We start from the raw sequence: 24591 nt of genomic DNA, 5'->3' as shown, positions 1-24591 counted from the left end.
CTGTAATTGTTTTTAGTTGCATTTTCTTAATCTGTATTTGAAAGTGAAATCTAATCAAGATTATTCCATAAAAGTTCTAGCATAAGTGTAATTCGGCTAGCAGATTGTTAGAAAAAAATGTTGAGTTAAAAAAAAAAAGGCCTTTACTTCGAAAAAACAAAATGGTGTCCAAAAAAAAAAAAAAAAAAAAAAACTAGCAGGTTGCTGTAGCAGGGTTGGTCGCCAAAAAATCGCCAAGTTACCATAATCCGAAGATTACCCGGGATATTAAATAAAACACATGTAAATTGCTACTGCTGCTGAAAAAAAAAAAAAAAAAGTTCTTTGCTGATGGAGATGAAAAAGTAGATTCATTCTGTCAATCTTTAAAGGTATGAGTGCATTTAGGTAAACCTGTTCCATTACTGCCAAAGCAGAATATTCATGGAAGTAGGGTTGTGTTATGTTAAAACATTTAAGAAATTTTAAAGAAGCACCAAAGCCTAAAGACACGACAAGGTTATTTTCCAGTATAATAATGCTCATTCCCTTGTTGCAAAAGCAGTCAAGGAAATTCTAGAAGCATTTCATCGGGTGTGTTGTCCCACCCAAAATATTCATCAGATGTCTTCTGAGATTACTTTTATTTCATTCCATGCAGATTGGCTGAATTCTTGTAAGGATATCAAAAATTGGTTTGATGACTGAATCGATTCAAAAGAACTAAACTTCTTCCTTCACAGCATTCGTTTATTATCTGGAAACTTGGTAAATGTGGCTTCTGGTGGAAAATGCTTTGAATGAATCTTCCTTTCATTTTGAAAGCAAGCAACTGTCCTTTATTTACTTGAAAATGGGCAAATTAATATTACATACAAATAGCAGCATAATTAATCTTAAGTAACGTATACTGCTTTCTTTAGTTCCTCTTATTTAATAATACACACTGTTTTTCTTAGTTCCTCTTATTTAGTAATATACACTGATTTCCTTAACTGTAATTGTTTTTAGTTGCATTTTCTTAATGTATATTTGAAAGTGAAATCTAATCAAGATTATTAAAATGTTGAATTAAAAATAATGATATTTGTTACTTTTCCGTTTTGCCGGCGCAAACAATAAAGTCACCAATAATGGTACAACTGATGCCAAATGGAATATCTTCGCTGGTAACCTTTTACGCCTCAGTTTCATAACAAGTCACAGCCATTTTTTTACCAGATTGATTGTTTCTTTCAATATTGGCATACTATTACATAGAATTTTTACAAAATAGATAAATTTTATCCCCTAAGACAATTCGCGGTAATTAAGTCAATCGGAATGCAATCACACCGCTCATACGAACGCGAAAATATAGAAAAGGCAAAATCAAGGGTTAAATTCATCAATTCTAATGAGAATGCACTAGCGAAGTAAAGCACTGCAGTTTTACATAATTTCTGAGTAAGCTATTCGTACGAATTGAAATAATTCTTGCATTTAAACTTGTATTCCAAATTAAGATTTAACTTGAAATTAATGTAGATAATTACTAAGAGAATTAGATTTTTGTAGCGTAGTTTACATGAGATCACTTGGGGTCATGTGATATGAACCGGTGAATCAGGATTTTGAACCATGAAAGCATAGTAAATTCTTAAATTAATGTCTTTTTACAAATTTATTGTCTTTATTTATTGGCTGTTTACAAAATTTTAAACCATATTAAAATGTTTATGCCTTCAAAATAAAAATTCTTAAAATTAACATTTGTTAACATGTTAACATTTTTTATGTGTATACTGTATGTTGTCGCCAACAGAGTCTGCTTGGCGAGATTTGCGCCGGCGAAACGGGAAAAGTACCCAATATTTTAACATTGGACTGTTTCATTTTAGCTTATTGGAATTCAACTGTTTTTCAGAATGGATGGTTTATTCGATGACATTGAGAGCCCAGAAGACTTAGCAGCTCCAATAAAATCAATAAAAGTAAATTTGTTTAAAATATAAATTTAGTAGAATGTGAAACTGTATTTATGTATTTATATATAAAGTTTACTGAAAAATTTTGTCTGTTTGAGAAGTGAAAAAAAAATAAGGTACTCTTCTGTTTTGAGGGCCGTAAAAAAATTGCAGCGAAAATGTATGAGCAAAAGCGCCAAATCTAGCAAACGCGCCCATTTAACAGCACGCCAAATATAGCGTACATGCTGGTTTCAGATTGCGTAAGTTTATATAGATTTTCTTATATAGGTATATATATTTCTTAAGACGGCATTGAAATACTAGTTTAATTTTTAAATCCTTTTTTGATATCCTATGGATTTAACAATTTGGGAATTGCCCATGATGAATAGTCGACAGTAGAATTTTGGGTAAAGTGCAGAATCACTCACTGCTTGATGCGTTTTTAAGAATTGCACGTACTCTGTATCCATGTGCACATCGGCCTATTTTCACTTAAAAAAAAAACCCTGAATTGCACAAAAATGGCACTGCACACCCCTTTGACTTTATCTATGTACACATCGACTTAATTTCATTTAAAAAGTAAAATAAAATTGACAAAAATCCAATTGTTTTTACCCTTTTAAAAAGCGGCAAACAAATAAGTAAGCGATTCTGCACTTCTGAATTCTGATTTTGAATATTTTCAAAGAAAAGGCATCATTCATTATAGAAAATTACGTTTGAACAACCAATCAGATGAAATTATGCTTTTTAGTGATAAGTTGGCAGTGAAATAGCGATGCAGGCATCCATTCAGTTATGTTTAGCAATTTTTATATAAATTATAATAATGATCTGAAATAGTTATTGACTCTTATGCTTCCATTCAGTCATGTTTCGCCTTTTTCATATAAATCATAATAATAAAAAAATATATGAAATTATAGTCAGGATTTTAATTTAGGTGAAAGGTAACCTTTCATCTAAATTAAAACATCAATCTTAAATAGTTATTTATTATTATACTTCTTTTCTTGTCCCAATTATTAGGGTTGCCGTAATTATTTTTAGCAGCATTTTCCTCAACAATAGTTTGACGATTTTTTTTACGGCCCTCGAAACCGAATAGTACCGAAAATAATTATTTTTCATATATTTATTGTACTACAATATAATTTTCATCATTGCTTATGACCTCTTGCCAGCATTATGGTAATTTAGAAATACTATTTTTAAAAACTACTTTGTCTCTAGAGACAAACTCAAATAATCCTTGAATGACATCTACTTTTGTTTTGAATTTTTAACCCTTAACCATTTTGGCTGATCTTTAGAATATGGTAACTGGTAGTTTGGCGACATTTTGGAGGCAATAAAGGTTACTACCTAGGACTTTGGTAATAATGTGAGAAGCACGCAGTTCCGATTACACATTATTTTATGTGAGGGAAATGAGAGATCATGAGATATGTCATGTGACATTAATGGACGAATTACAGTTGTTTAATCGGAAAAGGGGGGAAATCTGGAAATTTCGTATTTAGCTATATTCTGTGTTGTGTGAAATGTGACATTAATGGATGCTGGAAAAGGGGGTTAATTTGGAAAAGCTTCATTGTGTGTTGTGTGAAATAGTCTTGATTAATTTTCAGATTGCATGGCGCTTTGTAAAGTGAATTCTAAATTTTTAATGCGTTTATCTGATAATAATAATAAGTTGAGATTGTGCGAAAGGAAGGATATTACAAGTTTAAATGGCGGTGCAAGAAATATGGTGAAAATGGACATTTTGTGAAAAGGAGTGTAAGGAAGGGTACTTAGTTTGCTGAAAGTAGTTTGAGTATAGGTGAAATTTTATTAATTTCTTATTACTTGGTGAATAGACTTCTAGTTAACTACTGGATTTAGGATTTAGAAATTAGCAGTAGTACTGCAGCGACATAATGAAGATTCTGAAGAAGATTAGGTAAGTTAGTATTTTTAATCATTTGAGGATATTATTTTTATGCATTGTTCTGAATGTAAGGAGTAAATAAATTAAAATGGTATTATTTGAAAATTGTTATTAGTAATGATTTAGTTTAAAGTAATTAGGATTGTAATCTAATTTTTATTAATTTAATGTATGTGCTTATTTATATTTTAAGTAGTGTTTTTTAATTTAATTATATTTTAATTTAATGATCGTGATTTTGTGAGTTATATGTTTGTAGTATTTTGGAATATATTTGAGTAGTATACGTTGAGTATTTTCATGCATTTTCGTGAAATTTTTCTAATTTGTGAGAAAAAAGCAGTGTACATGGATATAGTGATGAGTGTGCGCAACGCCATTTTTGTGCAATTCTGGGATGTTTTTTTAAGTAAAAATAAGTCGACGTGTACATGGTTTAGTGATACAGTCAAAAGTCGTTAATCCGGACTCGTCGGGACTTCGGCGATTCCGGATTATAGATCATCAGCTTAAATCTGGTAAGATGGCAATCAGAAATTATAAAATTAAAAATATAAAACCGTAATTTATGAAATAAAGAACAATTATGATCTAAAGGGTATCAAAATTTACAAAAAGAAAAAGCTTAATATTTATTTGTTTACTTTATTAAACATTTCTTTCAATGTAAGTTGTTTAAGTTGCTTCATTGCATGTGACAATATTTTCTATTTAACTCTATTAAACAGACATAATTTCTTGTTTAGTTACAAAGTTCCGCTGTTCAAGTCCCGTAATTGCTGTGCTGAGAATACCGACTTACTGGTCAATCGAAATGTTTTCGTTTTCAATAACCTCTGGGTCACTTTCTTCACTATCGGAAGCTAATTATAATCACGAGGAACTTGATTTAAATCATATCAAAGACGGAGTACATCGAGATAAAATACTACACTTAGTAAGGAATTATAAGCCAAATAAAATAAAAACATCTGCCCTGAAGATGAGGATAGTGCTGACAGATCAACTTCCAATCCTCGGTGTGAAATTGATAAACAGATTTCGGATTTCAAAACATACTTTCGCTTTGTAGATACAAATTACGTATTAGTAAATATATATCGGAAATTCTATTTGACATAATCGAAAGTTCAAGCTTACTTTTATGAAATTGCTCTAACAGTCTGCAAAAAATAATAAGCCGGATCTAATTCGAAGATTAAGGAACAACGCAATCTGCAACATTAACTGAATTAGATAATTTTAACTCAGCTTATACCTCCGTAACACATTAAATGCGCATGCGCACAAACATATTAGCAGCTGTAAAGGTCTTACGCGCTCTCATAAACGCCTGTGCGCATGCGCAGAAAGTTTGTAGCTTTGAGGTCCGGATTATGGGTGTCCGAATTAACGACTTTTGACTGTATTTTAATTAAATGATAGTTATTTTGTGAATTTTATGTTTGCAGGAATTTGATATACGTTTTAGCTGAAGTAAACATGCATGGAAATAATTTAAATATTTGACACTAAGTATTTGTAATGTTTGCGGTATGAATTCGTTGGTGACGTTTAAAATATAATAGATAATTTAGAGGTAAAAATTTTTAGCTATTTTATTTATTTTATACGTGGAAATGTTTATATTTGGAAAGGGTATATACTTTTTCGCGATAAAGTAATTTCATATATGTTCTTTTTACCGGGTTTAAAGATTCAGAAAATTGTTATGCATTTTCGTGAAATTTTTCTAATTTATGAGAAAAAGCAGTGTACATGGATATAGTGAAGAGTGTGCGCAATGCCATTTTTCTGTAATTCTGGGATGTTTTTTTAAGTAAAAATAAGTCGACGTGTACATGGTTTATGTGTATGTGTAATTTTGAAAAACGCGTAAGGAGTATGGTATTGTGCACTTTTTCCCAATTTTGCAGTGAATATTTGTCATGATTAAGCAGTTTTGTTAGATAAAATTTTTAGCATAAGTGTAATTCGGCTAGTAGATTGTTGGAAGAAGTGTTCAATAGATAAAAAGAAAATAAACATGTCTTTACTTCGTGAAGACAAAATGGCGGCAGGAAAAAAAAAATAGAGGGTTGCTGTAGGAGAGTTGGTCGCCAAATTTTCGCCAAAAAATCGCCAAGTTACCATAATGTAAAGATCAACCAAAATTTTTTGTAAGGAGATAAATGAGGGATACTCGGAAGGTGCTAGGCTTGAGCATCCAGAATATGATGATGAATTTGGCATAACTTCTCAGCTTAGCTCTGTGATTTTCTGACGAGTTACCAAGGCAGCATGTGATTTGGCATTATCATGATGAAATTTGATGCCCTTCTATTTGGACATCGCTGCCCTGTTTTCTTTGACTTTTTGTTTAAATCACCCATTTGCTGATCATGTCTTTCTGAATTGAGCTTTTTGTTAGATTTCAAAAGCATGCAGTGCATTGGTCTTTGGGTGTTTCACCATATATACAGCATTCTCTTATTCTTGCTCAGGGTTGGTTTAGAGTTGGAAGGGCAAGTTGTCCAGGCTCACATTATGCTCTTTTCGTAGTTATGTTCTTCATAGGGAATCCATTTTTGATCTCTAATTAGTATCCAATCCAAGAAGATTCATTTCTGTTAATAGCAAGCAGACATATGCTTATGATGGCTGAATATTACAAATTTTCTCATTTAACATATAAGGCACCATCTAGAATATTTATAGACCACTCTGTATTTCTGAATGTAGTCCAGGATGGTTTGTTGAGCTGAGTTAAGCTTTTCCACAGTTTCTGATGTTATTCAAAAAGGAATGTTGCTCACTCATGAATATATATCGATATTCATGCCATCTTTGATCATCATCGATCAAAGATTTCCACCCAGAGCATGGCTTATTATCAAGGTTGAAATAACCTCCTGCAAATTTTTCAAACTATCTCCTGCATGTTATGTCTGAAACTGTATCTCCACCAAAAATGTTCACAAAATTTCGATATGCTTCTGTAGCATGGAATTCATTTAGAATCACTGAACATTGTAAAGGAACTTTATCAGTAGCCATGTTACATGCTCACATCTCACTGAATGATGGAACGAGATACTTTTGTTTTGGTTAGTTTAGAAGAGCATGTGTATAAATGCAGTGAAGAGATGAATGAACAAGTGCATGCAAGTTGAAACTTGAAATAACATTATTGGACAGAACTCTCTGGTAGACCATATACAGTACAAAGTCTTTATTCCGGACATCCATAGTCCGGAATGATCTATAATCCGGACCTCAAAGCTACAAGCTTTCCGTGCATGTGTAGCGTTTATGCATGTGCATAATACGTTTACACATGCGCGTTTAATATATAACGGACAGTATAAGCTAGGCTAAAATTATCTATTTCTGTTAATGTTGCGTATTGCTTTATTCCTTAATCTTCTAATTGGATCCGGTTTATGCATACTGTTAGAGCAATTTTATAAAAAGTAAGCTTGAACTTTCGATAATGTCATAAAGAGTTTCCGATTCTGGAGCTGTCAAAGGATCCACAAAGCGAAAGCGTGTTTCGGTGTCCATCAAACAAAAATGGATAAAGGCATGAAGAAAATGATGGAGAGGTTAGTGAAAACGAAAAAATTTCGATTGACAAGTTAGTCGGTATTCTCGGCACAGCAATTACAGGACTTGAACAGCGGAACTTTGTAACTGAACAAGGAATTATGTCTGTTTATAGAATTAAAGAGAAAGTATTAGCACATAAAACAAAGCAACTTAAACAACTTACATTGAAAGAAATGTTTAATAAAGTAAACAAATAAATATTAAGCTTTTTTATTGTAAATTTTGATACCCTTTAGATCATAATTGCTCTTTATTTCATAAATTACGGTTTCATATTTTTAATTTTATAATTTCTGCATGCCATCTTACCAAATTTAAATTCATGATCTACAATCCGTAAAAACTCCTAATCTGGAATCGCCAAAGTCCCGACGAGTCTGGATTAAAGACTTTGTACTGCATATTCTTCTTCTTCTTCTTCTTTTTTTTTTTTTTTGATTTAACTGGTATGTTTTAATATTAAAAATATTTTTTTGACAATTTCTTTATTTTTCATAGGAAAACTGATCAATTTGAGTTAGTTTTATATTTTTAATATAATTGTAATTTCATGAACAAAATATTAAATATTTTGGTGCTCTTCTGTTATCAGGACTGGATACGGAAAGGACATACACATATGTATGTCTGTGTGCACGTGTATGTGTGTCTGTATGTGCATATGTGTGTATATGCATGCCTACACGTGCATATGTGTGTATGTATATATACACACACATACATATGTATGGTAAGCCCGAGATTCAGACTCTTCGGGACTTTGGTGATTCTGGATTAAGGATTTTTTCAGATATTAGATCATCCGCAAAATGTCATGTAGAAATTATAAAATTTAAAATACAAAATCATGATTTATGAAAAATGAAGCATTTATGATTTAAAGGTATCAGAAGTCACAAAAGAAAATCTTACTATTTTTTTGTTTATTTTATTAAACATTTCTTTCAATGTAAGTTGTTTAAGTTGTTTCATTTTTTGTGCTAATGCTTTCTCTTTAATGCTTCAGATATAATTTCTTGTTCAGTTAAAAAGTTCCGTTGTTCAAATCATATAATTGCTGTGTTGAGAATTCTGATTAACTTGTTAGTCGAAATTTTTTGTTTTCATTTACCTCTCTATCACTTTCTTTACTATCAGTAGCAGTATATTCTGGATCTAGAACCAGACAACAGATTTTGCCATCCGTTAATTGATTGATGACTGGAGCATTGTAATCGCAATGAAGAACTTTGTTATATCATCTTCATTTATTACCACTTTTCCACATTTCTTTACAAAATCCATTAATTAGAAAATTTTGCCTGTGGTTTGCGATAGCCATAAGTCTTCAAATTCATGGCTATCATCTTCATTATCCTCACCATGAAATATGGTAGCTGGCCATAAATTATGCCAAACATTTTTTAATGTATCTGGAGATACATCCTTCCACAATCTTACGATGCTCTACACAGCAGATTTTATGCTAAAATATTAAAAAAATTCTTGTAACATCTTCCCAATATTCAAGAACTTTAACATGGAATTTAAAAATGTGACTTTATATTTGCACTTCAGTGCGTGCAATATTCCGATATCCATAGGCTGAATGAAGGACTCGGAGGAAAGAATAACATGTATGCATTATCTTTCATTAAAACTTTAAATGAAATGTGAGTCGAACAATTATCTACAATCAGGACAATTTTTGTGTCATCAGGTAAACCAACCGAATTCAAATTTTGCGAGTCTCGGGTATGAAATGATTTTCAGACCAATCATACATTAATACTTGTGCCATCCATGCTCTTTTATTTGCATGATATATAACGGGGAAAATCTTTACTCCTTTAAATGCTCGAGGTTGTCTATTTTTTCTGATTATGAAATGTTTACACTTATGCATTTCTGCAGCATTTGCACATTATAAAATTGTTAGTCTTGCTTTGGAATCTTTGACATCAATTGGAGACTTTTCTTTAGAGATTGCCAAGGTATTTCACAGTACATATTGCCAGAAAAGACCAGTTTCATCAGTGAGATGACTTTTCTCTGTTAATTGAGTTCATTGAATTCATCTGCAAATAATTCAAGACTTTCAGTATCGGCTGAAGCTTTTTCACCTGAAATTTTTAATTGCCTTATACCATAGGGATTTTTAAATTTGATTAGCCAACATGTCGAATATCTGCACTCACTTTTTAAGTTAATTTTTTCATGAAATATTTTGCCTTGATCCATTAACATTGGACCCATCAATGGCATGCCCTCGCTGTGACATTGTCTGATCAATTCAATCATCACTTTGTCATGATTGTCTGTTTTAGCATAATGAATAATTTTTCTGTTTTTCATTGCGAGTGGGGTGTCAGATTTCACAAAAAATTCAAAAAGTTCCTTTTTTCTATTTTCTTATATCAGATACAGTTGCCTTTCCAATGTCATATTCCTTGAAAAATTTTGACATGGATATACCTTTATCCATTTTTTGCAGCTATTCCACTTTTTGTTTAATGTACATCAAAACATGCTTTCTCTTTGTAGATCCTGTTGCAGCTCCAGAATTAGAAACTTTTTCCATCATAATCGAAAGTTCAAGCATTAACTTTTATAAAACTGCTGTAATAATAACAGTCTGCAAAAAGTAATAAGCTGGATCCAAATCAGAATGTTAAGGAAAGGCACAGTCTGCTATATTAACTGAAATTTCTTGGAATCAGTAGCATGTAATTTTAGTCTAGCTTAATAATGTCCACTATACATTATTTATTGGCTATGTATCAAGAGATTGGCGATAAAAGGCAAGTTCTTCCGCTAAATTTTGTTTTCCTTCTATCATGTACTGAGACAATTAAGCCTGAATTGTATTAGTTATTTGCTATACTTATGTCTATGTCTTACACTTGCTTAAGGCTTACCAAGTCCTGAATAAATAAATCCCCACATATGCTTAAGGTTTATCGAGGGCCGATGCTGGATGCTGTCTCTGCAGGTCCTGAATTCTGCTACCAAGCACCTTCCTAAGTTCTAAATTTTTACCACCCCTAAATTTTATTGCTCAGTGCATCTCTAAATTCCAAAAAAATTATCGTCATTTCTAATATGAGCTCTGACGCTGGTTCTGGGTTTATGTGAATAACAAATTCGTTATTCTTAATTCAAATAAAACTAAATGTAATCTTTTGGCCTATGAGTATCATTAACAAAATCTATTGTTACCATATTGAAAGAAACTTTTGTTAAATTTTTCTTCATTAGCGTTTATTAGCACGTTCAACTTAAATCTGTAATCATCGTGAATGTCAACATAAAATTTTACTTACTCTTTATTTTTCAATTACTAGTATAAAAACATTGTTTAGGCATCGCTGCATGAGTAATTAAGTGATTATGTGTTGATAAACATGTGGTGATGAAAGCAAAATGTAATACATAATGATTTGCCAGGTTGGCTTCAGTGATATTAAAAGCTGTAAAATCAACGATGTTTCTATGTAAGTTTCAGTTTGAGATGTATGTGAAGCAGATACACAGCTACAGAGGCAAATTATTGATCCCACAAATTTATGCTAAAATGTTTGTTTCTTCTATATGAGGTAGAGGTATTTTATTTAATGTCAAAGTGAAATTAAGAATCAGAGACTCGCCACATATTTTATTATTGGGGTATGGGAATCAAATGTGCATGTGTAAAGCACACACACACACACACACACAAAAAAAAAAAAAAAAAAATGTTTGTTAGCGGATTTGAGGTTTGGATTTTAGATCATTCCGGATATTGGATGTCCGGACCTAGCACTTTATACTGTATATGTTATGCATACATGAGAGCTTTTATATGTTGCAAAGGATAAAAATTGGTACTTTTCCATTTTAAGATTGATTTGCATCAAAAGAAAGGGAAATCTATTAGAAAAATGGCCTATTTAGTTAATTTAAGTAATTTTGAAGTTTTGATATCATTAAGCATTATGAGAAACAGAATTGTATTCGAAAAGAAAAGAAGACCTGGAAGACCATCTAAAAGTTAGTTATCTGATGGAATGAAATGCTTTATTCTAAGGAATCTAAAATGATTCGAAGAGAATATGTGTAAATCTTGCTGCCATTTTTCAGTGCTTTATTGACATATTTTGTCTTATTTCTTTCTCAACACCTTTACCTCAGTAGTTAATGTTTTCTCAAACTTTTCCCAATTTAACAAAATTCCTGTTTGTGATCCTCCGGTCTAAATTTTTTTGGTTTTATTCTTGAAACTCTTTTTCATAAAAAGAAAAAACATGAAAAAGTTAACCATATTTATTACTTTGTAACTGACTAAGTAAAATATGCAAAATTAAAATGAAAAATAACAGATTAATAAGCATTCTGTTAACTGACCAGTAAGACTATATATATAGCCTAATATATTTTTTATGGCTTCTGTGAGAAAATATTTATATGTGCATCTTGAAATATGTCCAAGAAATTAATGCAATATAGAGTGTCTCGTGAAAATAATTGGCCACTATAATTTTTTATTTTTTTTAAGTAATGGGAGAAAAACTTTATAACTTTAAATAAAATAATAAAGAATATTTTTCCTTTAAATACATATTTTCTTAGCAATCTTTTTGTACTAAATAAGTTAAAAAAATTAAATAGTAAATTTAAAAAATAATGTTTTATGCTGAAATGGAAAGGAAGATACCGCAAAATTAATCGGACATTTTCATATTTTTCTAATTAAAATCATCTGCAATAAATAAAAAATGAAATTTTATGGAATGAGTTTGGATAAAAGTGCTAAGCAAAAAAAAAAAAAAAAAAAAAAAAAAAAAAATTGTTTGCTTTTATAATTCAAATTTTCTTTTTAGAAAATATTCGTTATTTTAATGTTAAAAGGAAACATTGTTAGAAACCTGCAGAGTTGTCTGCAGATTGATTTGCATCAAAAGAAAGGGAAATCTATTAGAAAAATGGCCTATTTAGTTAATTTAAGTAATTTTGAAGTTTTGATATTATTAAGCATTATGAGAAACAGAATTGTATTCGAAAAGAAAAGAAGACCTGGAAGACCATCTAAAAGTTAGTTATCTGATGGAATGAAATGCTTTATTCTAAGGAATCTAAAAAGATTCGAAGAGAATATGTGTAAATCCAAAAATTAAGAACAGTAATGCGATCTGCAGGATATCATGGTCAAATAGCAAGAAGAAAATTTTATGTTGGTAAAAAAATCTAAAACCTTTTTCTTGCAATTTCCCAAAATTGATAAAACAAAAGACACCCGACCACTGGAAAAAGTGTTGTTGCTGATGTCTTCGGCTCAGATGGACGAGTGCTGGTGTAAAGAAAACCCAGAGAAGAATTTTAGTACCAAGTGTTAAACATGGAGAAAAGGAGTTAAGATATGGGAATTTATGGTACATTCTGGTATTGGTAATATAGAGTTTATAAATGGCATTGGGGATCAGTATAAGTACCTTGACATCTTGAAGCAAAATTTGGCATCACCAGCACAAAATATATACAAAATAGTTTTAAATTCTTCCATGATATGATCTAAAGCATGCTGCACACACTGTTAGAATCTGGCTATTATATAAGTGTCCAAAAGTAATTAAGACACCATCCCAATCGCCAGATCTTTATCTTGTTGAGCGTATTTGGCAAGAACTGGAATTAAAAATTCAAAACAGAGCATATCTTTGCGGCAGCAACTGAAAGCAGTGATTCAAGAGGGGTGATATAAAATAAGTCAAAAAATAATAATAATAAAAAAACTTGTGGAGTCAATGCCCAAAATATTTAATAAAGTGATCAAGCATAAAGGTAACCCCACAAGATATTAAGAAGCAAAAACAAGGTAACTTTTTGTATTTTGGGCTGTTACTAAAAGTGTCTGATTATTTTTGTGAAAATATTTTTCCTCATTAAACAAACAATATTTATTTTTAATTTAATTTTCATATTTTCAAAAATGTATTTAATATAAAAAATGTTGAATTTATATATAATCAAAATAAAAGCCTTTCTTTTTGTTGTAATTTATTTTAGTTTTTATGTTCATTAAAGAATACAAAGTGTCTGATCATTTTTGTGAGCCACAGTATTAACAATACATAAATTCAGGTATAAATTTTCAGGGTATTTTGGCATTAAAATAATGAAAATGCCTCTTATGGTGGTTTTGCTAAATTAGGCTTCCTTAGCAAAGCTCCTTGCTGGTTAGAGGATTAAAAAAAGAAACTTATAGAACTAAATAACAGTCGTGAAATTAAAAATGGCATCTAGTATAGCAGAGAACATTTCTCTTTTGCTGTGTGCTATGATGTGTATTTATTGTCATTTATTGTCATTTTAGAGTCATTTTGCATTGCTACAAAAATCTTCAACAGATTGGATATGACATTTAGAGCCTAATTAAATAAGAAGGATTTACTATAAAATATTCCCGATCCCAAATAGTGAAATTCATAGCAGGGGAGAAAAGAGAGATAGAAAAATGGCATTGTATGATTGATAACTATAGAAACAATTATCACCAGGAGAGAAGCCAACAAAAACTGCCATTGCTCGGTGCTGGGACAGTATGCCAAAATAAAATTGCAGCATGTGGAATGGCTTTGATTGAAAAGAACAGGAAACTCATGTTCATATTTGTGAGCCTTTCACAAAGCTGATAGAATTTTACATGATATCTGTGTCGGTATAAACTGCTTTTTCCATCTAATTTTATATTGCATATACCTCTTTCATATTTATTTGAAAGGTCATAGAATGACTGCATGTGTGTGACTTATAAATATTGTCAAATGGAATTTAGTATTTAAATCTTGTAGCTGCAGGGTTTCAGCAACTTTGATTGGGATTTATTAACCTGTGCAGAGGTTTTTATTATTTTTCTTTTGCAGAATTTTTTAAACTCACTTCAATGAATTGAAGATATTTTTGTCACTAAGAGACATTTTTAATTTGCATTTATGTTAACATTTTTTTTAATTTAATGTATTTATTGGAGAAATTAAACATTTTCTTCTTTTGCTTATTATATGAATAGCTGTTTCTTTCTTTCTTTTTTTTAAATATTTCCTTTTTCATTATAGGATAAATGTAAATTGGTACCTGCATTTTTGAAAACTAAAGGGTTAGTTAAACAGCATATAGACTCTTTTGATCATTTCATCAATGTAGGAGTAAGTATGAATATTTACTGTTAATAATAAAATAATAATAATAAAAGTTATATATTGAAATATTTATTGCTTGCAGGGAATGTTTGATGGAACTTTACATTTGGAATCTTAGCAGCTGAAATTTGTTCTGCATGTTAACCACTTGCGCTATGATTAAACTTCACGGTTGCAGTGCAGTGCACTACAATATAATAAGCACTAAAGTGTCTCATTTACGCTGCTCCGCATCTGCGAGTGCAATCCAGAGCTGTAACTCGAAAAATAAACAATCTCGTTGTTAGGCAACGTCTGTTTGTTGTGCACACGAACAATCTCGTTGTGCACCACATTATTTTCATTTTTGCGATAAATGCCTATCGACGTGGTGTTCACGTCGCTTGCGGTTTGAGACAAAAGCATCTCGATGTGCGTGGCATGTCTTTTTAGCGCAAGTGGTTAAACTGTGTCCATTTGCTTAAGTGAAAAAACCAATGAAAACTTACTTTAATAATATCAGTAATTCGAAAATTGTTTGCTAAATCAAATGCCATGTTCTGTGTCTTTCAATATTTTTAGCAAGAAACTTCTTTTCTCTTGGAATTCTCTTAAACTCAGGTACTATATTAAATTAATAGTGAAATATGAGTACTTTTCTGTTGAAGCTATATCACTTGGCTCTTTTTATTTTAGCATACTTCTGTACTGCTAATTTTGTTTGATTTTTTTTCTGGCTATAGTTGTCTTTATGACTATTACTCTAGTAAACATGTTAGTAATGGTGTTGTATGTGATTTATTGCTTTTAGTTAATTACCATGCTCCCTTGCATATTTTCCCTACTAACCTTTTAGCATTAGGATCTAAAAATTAAAAAAAAATATTCATGTAATTTTCTCCCTAACTGCGTTCAGGGGATAAACTTCCCTAAATATTAAAATGGATTCATCCATGTAATGACGCAGTCATCTAGATATAATTCAGAAACATGGCTGTGGTAAAAATACTTGAAATGCTCCCTGTAAAAGACCAAGGAATTTTCAGCAATTTTTTTATATTAATTTTATTATGTTAATTATATTGAATTTTAATGAAAGTTTCCCCGCTACCGCATATATCGTCTGAACAAACAGTTCACATTGTCGTGTTTCATAATATTTTGTCAAAGTGTAGAGTCCAGTATATAAACTTCTTTATGAAAACTGGGGTAGCAGGAAACTACAGAAGAGAAGGGCTAAAGTACCTTTTATTAAATCTTTGAAAATTTACAATGCGTCAACTCAACGCTAACAAACTTCGCCTCTGTTTGGATGGTAACTGAATCAAGTAACGAAAATAAAAATTTGAAGATATTAACAAATGATAGAACTAGACTTCAGGGCTGAGCGAGATCCCGTAACTTAAACCCCCTTCGAAGCCAGTGGCAGCAAATAAATGCAATTAAGCCACTTGAACCATCAATAAGCAAACGTACCTATGGCAGAGGTGGTGGCTAGATCCTAACTCTCTCCTTTCTCTTACTGAAACTTGGCTCTTAAATACTTCCTTCAAAGTAGAAATTTGCATTCCTTCACGCATGCTACAACATTTAACTATTCTGGCACTGACAGTTAGGGAAATGAAAGCTTGTAAAAAAGTTTCAACTTTAACTTGTTAGTTAAAATAAATATAAATCCCTACAGTTGCCGATGCCATAATTTAGCAGACTTGGCTAAAGATCCTTAACCACTTGCACTAAAAAGATGTGCCACGAATGTTGAGATGCTTTTGTCACAAACTGCGCTCAAATTTCTACTTTGAATATTACTACTATTTCTACTTTTATATTAAACCACATGCAAATTACTACTATTTCTACTTTTATATTTATTTTAACTAACAAGTTTTAACTAACAAGTTAAAATAAATATAAATCCCTACAAAACGATTTTTGGGATTTGAAAGAAAGAGACTTGCTTTAGAACACTGTGTTGTGAAATTTGTAAAAAAAATATTATCATTAAGTATGTCTGAAATGGAAATATCACATTACCAGATTAGAACCATCATTTACTTCCAATTCTGTTGCAAAAGATCAGCTACAGAATGTCACCAAATCATGTGTATAGCTTTAGGTGGTAATGTTGTATCATATGACACTGTGAAGGTTTAGTACTGAAAGTTCAAAAACAAGGGTTATGACATTTGAGAAATAGCATTCTGGCTGGCCTACTGATGTTGATGATGCCCACCTGTGAGAACTTGTGGAAGAAGATAAGTATGCAACCACTTGAGAGCTTGCTAAGGAGTTAGTGGCCTGTCCAATAGTCGCTTCACAAAAATGTGCATCACACAAATTTAATGTACAAGCTCAATCGCTAAGTGCCGCGTGAGTTGACTCATGCAGATAAAGGCAGACATGTTTGGGCTTGCACTAATCTGCTTGAATATCAAAGCAAGGACAAAATTCTGGACCGGATCTTCACATGTGATGAAAAGTGGATTTACTTCAGTAACATAGGCCGAAAGGAGGGGGTCTTCGCATGATGAGCATGTTGGCAGTGTCGCAAAACGCAATTTAACTTAAAAGGTCATGCTTTGTATCTGGCGGGATTGCTGTGGTATTATCCACAATGAATATTTAGAAAAAGTTAAAATCCTTGACAGTAAGGTGTAGGGTGAGTTTTTGTACAGCTAGTTCATGTCGATGCTGCTGTCAAAGAAAAATATCGAAGTGAGTTTCAGCATAAAAAGGTAATGCTTTATCAAGATAATGCAAGACCACATGTGTCTGCATTCAGCGAATGGACTCTGTACAGATTTGAATGGGATCTTTTGACACATCTGCCATAAGACACCAACGTCACTTCTTTGGTTTGCTACCTTTTTTTGCTCATATGGCTACATCTTGCTGGGGCTATCTTTCATTCTGCACAGGATGTCCGAAATGAGGTTGATCTGTCTGTGGACTCACGGCCATCAAGTTTCTGAGCCGATGGCTTTGAAAAACTATCAAAACATTGGCAAAAAATTACTACCCGTACTAAAGGTACTGCTTGTGGATATGTCTTTTTTGTTCTGGCTTTATTAAGAATGTTTTTGGTGGAAAACTTTCTTTACAACCAGATATTTTATTATATTGTTTTTGTTTCAATTTTATTGAATTGTTTGTGTTTCAATTTTGGTATTATGTGTACTTCTGATTAGACTGTCAATTTTTTACCTCAATTTAATTTGTAATTTAATTAATATCTCTTGATTATTGATTATTTAATTAAATTTCAGCATGCTGCATGACTTTAATAATTTATTAATTTAATTTGAAATTTCTAAATTTATATATTAGAATGTTGATCCATAATGAAGAGCAACTTGGCAACTGATATTTGATTGAGCTTGGCAGCTGAGGCAGATTAAATATTTGTCTTTATTTTTTAAACATGTTGTTGCCGCAAACAACTTGGAACATTACTCCTGCCTCTTTTTAAAACATTTATATTGTGTTTAGGATGAAGTCTTAATTCAGAATGAGTTTTGGTCCTCAGTGCATTTGATTGTATAATTAATACTGCTGTAAAATTATTATTGGCTATTTAGTATCTGCTAGAGCACCGTTTAAGCAGTGATGAACATTAATGCATTGGTTAGTTCGAGTGGATATGCCCAATAGATGAAACTGTGTGTACTTAAAGAAAGCTGTAGGGTTTTTTCAGTTTATGTAAAATGAGAAAGTTAGAAATGTAATATTAATAATAAAAACTATAATTTCAGTAATGTTGTAATGCTGTTAAAATGCAACTTATAATTAAAATTTCCTATAAAATTAAAAAATTTATTATGATTACTCAAAATGACTTATGAGTGAGTAAAATTTTTATAATTGTGATATTGTGTGTAAAATTTTTAAATGCTTTCCCTGAAGAAATGTGATTATATGGACTCTAAAATACACTTTTAGACTAAAAATTTTCATAGGATTCTAAAAGATTATAAAAGTTTATATTTTTCAGTTACTTAAAGAATTATTTTGGACAAAATTTTATGTTTGTGTTTTTCAAGTTCTTTCACTTCATGTTAACATGTTCACTTTCACTTCTTATGTCATAGAAAAGCTTTTCTGTTGCCAAGCTTCTTTCTCTTTGAAAGGGAGGAGAATGTACAATAAAATATATATATAAATCAAAATTATTATTTAAATTAGCAATAGCTACTTAATTCATCATTTTTAATTTGGATATTTCCCATCTGTATTCCCAAAATAGTCATAACTGTTTCTGGACTGCATCATTTCTAGATCAGTTCATATCATATGACTTGCTTAACATTGATGATATAGCTAATTTGGAGCTTCAGCTTAAAATTTCGAGAAATTAAACCTTTCTCTTGGTTAATTTCCATATTGGATAACTGCACATTTTGCTCACTGCTATCACAACAGTATGAAAAATAAAAGGTTTTAAAACAGGCATGGATAGAGTGTCAAATGAATTGAATTGAAGGTGAATATGCAATCTACATTGGCTGTCAAGTTTGATGCTCATTGTGGATTCAACATTCTGCATTCTATCTTATTAATGCTTTTGCATCATTACATCTTTATACTATAAACTATGACATCTATATATATATTATAGTATATAAATGTAATAGCTTATATTTAACAAATGTAACTGTTTATATCTAACAAAATTGGACAATGTACCTTTAAATTTCTAATTTTCAGCTGTACATCCCCTCTTCAAGAATACACTTTTATCTGCACCCTTTTACGTGAATCTTTCTCTTCAGAGATGCACATGGCTGTGAGCTTTTAGCTAATCATCATTTAGAATTTAAACAAAGCATTTTGGAGATTATAAATACTGTGAGGTACTTACTATGTAACTCTTTTGCTGCTTGCTCTACCTACCCACGTCTTTCTGTTTATAGGCATTCTTCGTTTTTAAAGATGTATCTTGCTGTTGTAAAGTGTAAAAAGTAGCGTTAGCAAGGTTGTGAGTTGCAGATTGCCCCATTATGCTTTGCCATGTAATAAGATATGTTGATAAGAATCATCAAGTAATAAAGATATTCATGATTAACTTGTGATTTATGGTTCCTCTGGGACTTACGACCATCTTTTATGCAACAGATTCAAGCATTTTTAGTCACCATCCTTGCCACTCCAGCCATAAAATTTAGTGAATGGTTCTGCTAAATTCTCTGTTTGTATCAATTTGTTGTTACATACATATGCACAACAGACATAGGAGAATTTTGTATATCTGATTTACAGAACCTCTCTCTGTTTATTTATTTATTTTTTTAAGATAACATTTACTAAATGTTGCTGCAATTTGATAAACATTTAAAGTTAAAATGGTAATAAAATGAATAAAAGTATTAAAAGTTAGAAAGTATTTAATGATGCTTCTAAACATTGAATATTGCTTTTGTGCATCTTCTAAAGCATATTAAGATGTTTTTGAATAATAAAAAAAATAATTTATATATTTTGCTTTGCAGATAAAAAAGATTGTTAAAGCCAATGAAAAAATTATTTCTGATGTTGATCCGTATTTTTATATTAAGTAAGTACTGTGATATATTTCAAGAAAACTTAAACACAATCGTTAGGCTAAATTCTATATCTAATTAAAGTAATACAAATATTTTATAAATTTAAAACTGTGAATTTTTTTATTCGGATCCCTTATAACTGTTTTACATTTGCCAGTCAGGCATTTAATTATTGTGAATTTTGCTTCAAGAATTTGATTTTTTTAGAAATATCAGTTTGTTTTATAGTATTGATATATGTTAGTAGAAATACGATTCGGGTATGCTGGATATAATTTTAATATCCAGTAGAGTAATATCCAATAGAGGATCTAGTTACATTAACATTGTATATATATTCTGCTTGAAAATGTTAAAGCATTTCTAATAACGAATTTTCTCCCATTATTTTTCTTGTTACATCTTACTCATCTTTTGTGTCATAGGAATTTCATTCACTAGCCTTTTAATTAATGAGTGACATTATTTAAAATTTTGATTTAAAAGTTTATTTTCCATGTATTTATGCATGCAGGTGTATAATGAGTAAATGAACATTTTCTCTGAAATAAATAGTGAATAAAACCTTTGATCTTTATTCTAAGACGAATAGTAGAGGGGGGAGAGAATGCTGTCTTTTTTAAATCTATGAGTTTTCAAAATACATTGTAAAATATTGTAAAAAGCAAGGTAACAAATGTCACATAAAATGAAAATAATTTCATCTTCAGTAATTAATAAATTTTAAAAACAGTTGTAATTTAATTTTGGTACTTGTTATTTAAAATATATTTTTCCAGAAAAATGTTTCCCCACCATTAGGAAATATAATTTTATTTTATATATTATTGAGTTGGCAAGAAAGTAATATCTGCAAAAAACTCAACCAAGTGTGATTTAAGGTCATCGTTATTGCTGAAATATTTACCATTTAAGAAGCTTTGTAAACTTTTAAATAAATGATAATCTGATGGTGTAAGGTTAGGGCTGTATGGGGGATGCAATATCACATCCCAACCAAACTCCAGTAATTTCGTATGTGTTACTAAAGATGTGTGAGGCCTTCCATTGTCATAGTGGACCATTCTTCCTTTGCAATATGCCAATTCTGACATTTTCTTGTGGATTGCTCTTTCCAGTGAGTAGAGAGAACTAGCTGGTTTCAGTTGTTCTTTACTACTGTATTATAGTTTGTTCTCACTTCTGGCATACATTTTGAAAATTAAATAGTGGATATAGAAATATAATGGTACTGGGAATCATTTTATCAACTGCAATTTTATTATTTCAAATATGTCTTGCTAACATCAAGTATATATTGCATCCTCCTTAATATGCACTCTAGAATCTGATTTGTTTCAGTAGAGGTAATTTTAATTTTCATTTCACCTACTGTGCTTTTCCTTTTAGGAATGGATGATTATGTATTAGCTTATAAATTTCTACATCAGAAACTTTTTAAAACAATTTAAGACTCGGCAGTTTTAATTTGTAAATTATTGTTTACTGTTCTATATAATAAAAAGACATTCAAAAGAGAAAGCTAGAAATACCAAAACTGAATGAAAACATGTATTTAGTATATAACATGAAAGTTGCATATGACTCAGAAAATATTTATTTTTACCAAATCTTACGATTAAATCAACGAAATGCGGCATTGAACAAGGAACAATCTGATACTAATTCAGAAGTCAAACAACAAAAATCAGCGTTATATTTACAAAATTTTCACAGGACTAGTTTCGATGGTTTTACAGAACCATCATCCTCAGCTGCAAAACCGCAAATGAACAAGATAGGAAATAATGATTAGATAAGATAAGATAGCCTGGACAAGAATAAGCAAGTGGTGCCATCTGTTGGTGAAACCAGAACTAAAACATAATTTCTTTAAAGGCCAAAGGCAAAGTTGGATTGGAATTAGGATCGTTAACTAGAACAGAAAGATTTTTCTGAATGTGAAATGCCTCTAGAAAATCCAGTTCTCCAATGGAAGATGTTTTTTGAATAATTTTGGCAGCAGAAAAATTAAAACTGTTCTTTTCGGACCAACAATGTTGAGCAACAGAAGACTTCTGTGTTTTTTTTTTTTTTTTTTTCTGACATATGCCTCATGTTCCTTGATGCGAAATTTTAAGGCTCTCTTAGTTTGGCCAATGTAAATTAAACCACACTAGCAAGGAATCCTATAAATACCCCAGGAATTCCTATCCGGAATGGGGTCCTTGAGTATGGAACATGGAATTTTATTGATGGGAGAATAAACAACCCGAAAGTTAAATTTCTGCAAAATATGTGCAACTTTATAGCTAATTGATGGAAAGAAGGGAATGACAACAGAATTTTTATAATCTCCTAAAACAAGAGTGGGCCTTTTAGTGTGTTGAGATGAAAATTTTTTAACTGCTTGATTAATAATGTTGGGTGAAAAGCCCCTGTCAATAGCTATTGCTTTTAAATAATTTAGTTCTTCATCAAGGGCTAGTTTGGAGGAGCAAACTTGAAGAGCACGGAAAACATAAGAATAAAATGAAGCTAACTTTTGTTTAGTCGGATGACATGATTTAAAGTGTGGTGGAAGGCAAACCGATGAAGGTTTACGGTAAACTGTAGTACTGAAGTTGGATGTGTTACGTGTGACCAGAATGTCGAGAAACGGAAGAGAATTGCAAGTCTCAAGTTCAAAAGTGAACTGAATAGCAGGATCAATAGAATTCATTGTTGAAAGAACTCTATTTAAATCATCTTTATTACCTTCAAACAGGGTAAAAGTATCATCTACGTAGCGGAACCATGCCGGGAAGTTTAAAGTTTCAAATAATTTTGATTCATAATAATGCATGTAGATATCAGCCAGGATGGGACTGAGGGGGCTTCCCATGGCTAATCCCTCAGTTTGCTTGTAATATTTATTTTGGAAAACAAAATGTGTTTGTTTCAAACAGAGTTGAGTGAGAGAAATTAGCTCATCAATTTCGATGCAAGAGAAATGGAATTCGCGAAGTCTGATTTCTAGACATCTTAATGCACCCTCCACTGGGACATTGGTGAATAATGATTTTATATCAAAAGAAACCATGAGTAAATTACTAGGAGAAATGTTTAAGATTTTCTACATTAACAATGATTTCAGCATACACAAAATCCAAACATTTTTATGATCAAAAGATAACTTACAAAGCTTCAATTTTTCGAGCTTGGCAAAGTTGCTGCTAATGTCCTTACCAGCTACTTAGCTACATCATAAGTTGTTGGCAGTAAACATCTGATCTGATCGTTTGGCTGCTCCGAAATATCTCAAAATATACAACACCTTTGTAATCCTACCAAACTGACAGCGTCATCTTTTTCTGATAAAATTTAGATTTCCATATAATTTGGGCTGATTCATCGTGCTTGGGCCATGATTTTTTTTTATTAATATTGTTGTATACAATCCATTTTCATCACCAGGGATAATTTATAAAAAAAAAAAAGCTTCAATAGCATAACATTCGAAATGCAGATTGCAAACATTGATTTTTATGTTAAGTGAATTTCTTTCATTTCATGCAGAACCAAATATCGAGCTTCTTAATGAGTCCAAGACACCATATGTACTTTTCAAATGTTGTGTGTGATACATTTAACCTTAATTTTGTCATTATCATCTTCAGAAGTTTGGCAAGAACATTGGTCATCTTCAATTGAAAAATCTGCAAGTCAAAATTCTTTAAATCAATTCTGACAGATGTTTGTTCATTCCAAGAAATCGACATTATAAGCATCACATATTTCTTTGTGAGCCTCAACTGCTTTGTTGCTTTTATGAAAATAAAAAAGTAAAATATGTCAAAAATGTTTATGTTTGCACACCATATGAAAATTGACCGTAAACTAACAGTTGCAAACAAAAATGCATGGAATTTCTTTTAATAGCAACCTAACAGTGTTAGCTGCCAAATCTAAAAGGAGAAAAAATATAAGTTTGGAAGAAGAATAACAAAATGAACATAATTTCATATTTGTGCAAACTGAAATTGCTTTCTTGCCAACCCAGTATTTTTATTCATAATTCAAACATGAAATTTTGCTTCTTAAACCAATTTTAGAAATATAGTAGGACTTTGATCTTCCATTTCTCAATGGGATAGAGGAGGAAGGAAAAAAAATGAGACTATGATTAAGCCTTGAAACAGTTACCCATTGTGAACAAGTAACTTATTGTAAATAAATTACAGTTATTGCTTTCAATGTGAATATACTATATTTAAAAAAGGGGGAACTGTTCTTTGTGAAAAAAGTACTATTTGCTTTTTAGCTGAACTTTATCTTAGGTGAAAGTTTCACTTTTCAAAACTTAAAATAGTCTGAGTAGTTTCCTTTTGTGCTTGGAAAAATTATCTATGAAACCTCTGAAGAACTTAATTAAACTTGTTGCAAACTGCAGCGAGATAAAATTTGGAAATAATAATAACTCAAATATGGAACTGAGGACCGCA

General features: G+C 31.1%; 1 protein-coding gene across 3 annotated transcripts in view; it reads left to right on the top strand.

Annotated features, from left to right (window-relative positions):
• Polr3B (RNA polymerase III subunit RpIII128) overlaps positions 1-24591 on the top strand; it is a 123408-nt gene that overhangs the window by 2600 nt on the left and 96217 nt on the right. Inside the window, exons 2-4 of one of the 3 annotated variants that reach the window (XM_085814884.1) lie at positions 1860-1952; positions 14526-14615; positions 20075-20139. In XM_085814884.1, the coding sequence (XP_085671010.1) occupies positions 1887-1952; positions 14526-14615; positions 20075-20139 (221 nt within the window). In that variant the 5' untranslated portion in view covers positions 1860-1886. The remainder of the gene's footprint in view (positions 1-1859; positions 1953-14525; positions 14616-20074; positions 20140-24591) is intronic. The other 2 variants (XM_085814885.1, XM_085814886.1) reach the window with 2 other exon arrangements.

Source organism: Stegodyphus dumicola, chromosome 4 (assembly GCF_044657685.1).
Source record: "Stegodyphus dumicola isolate Sdum_Otavi_A_Nest chromosome 4, ASM4465768v1".
Lineage (NCBI taxonomy): Eukaryota > Metazoa > Arthropoda > Arachnida > Araneae > Eresidae > Stegodyphus > Stegodyphus dumicola.
Note: the sequence above shows the minus strand (reverse complement) of the source record. Positions and strands in the feature narration are given on the sequence as shown.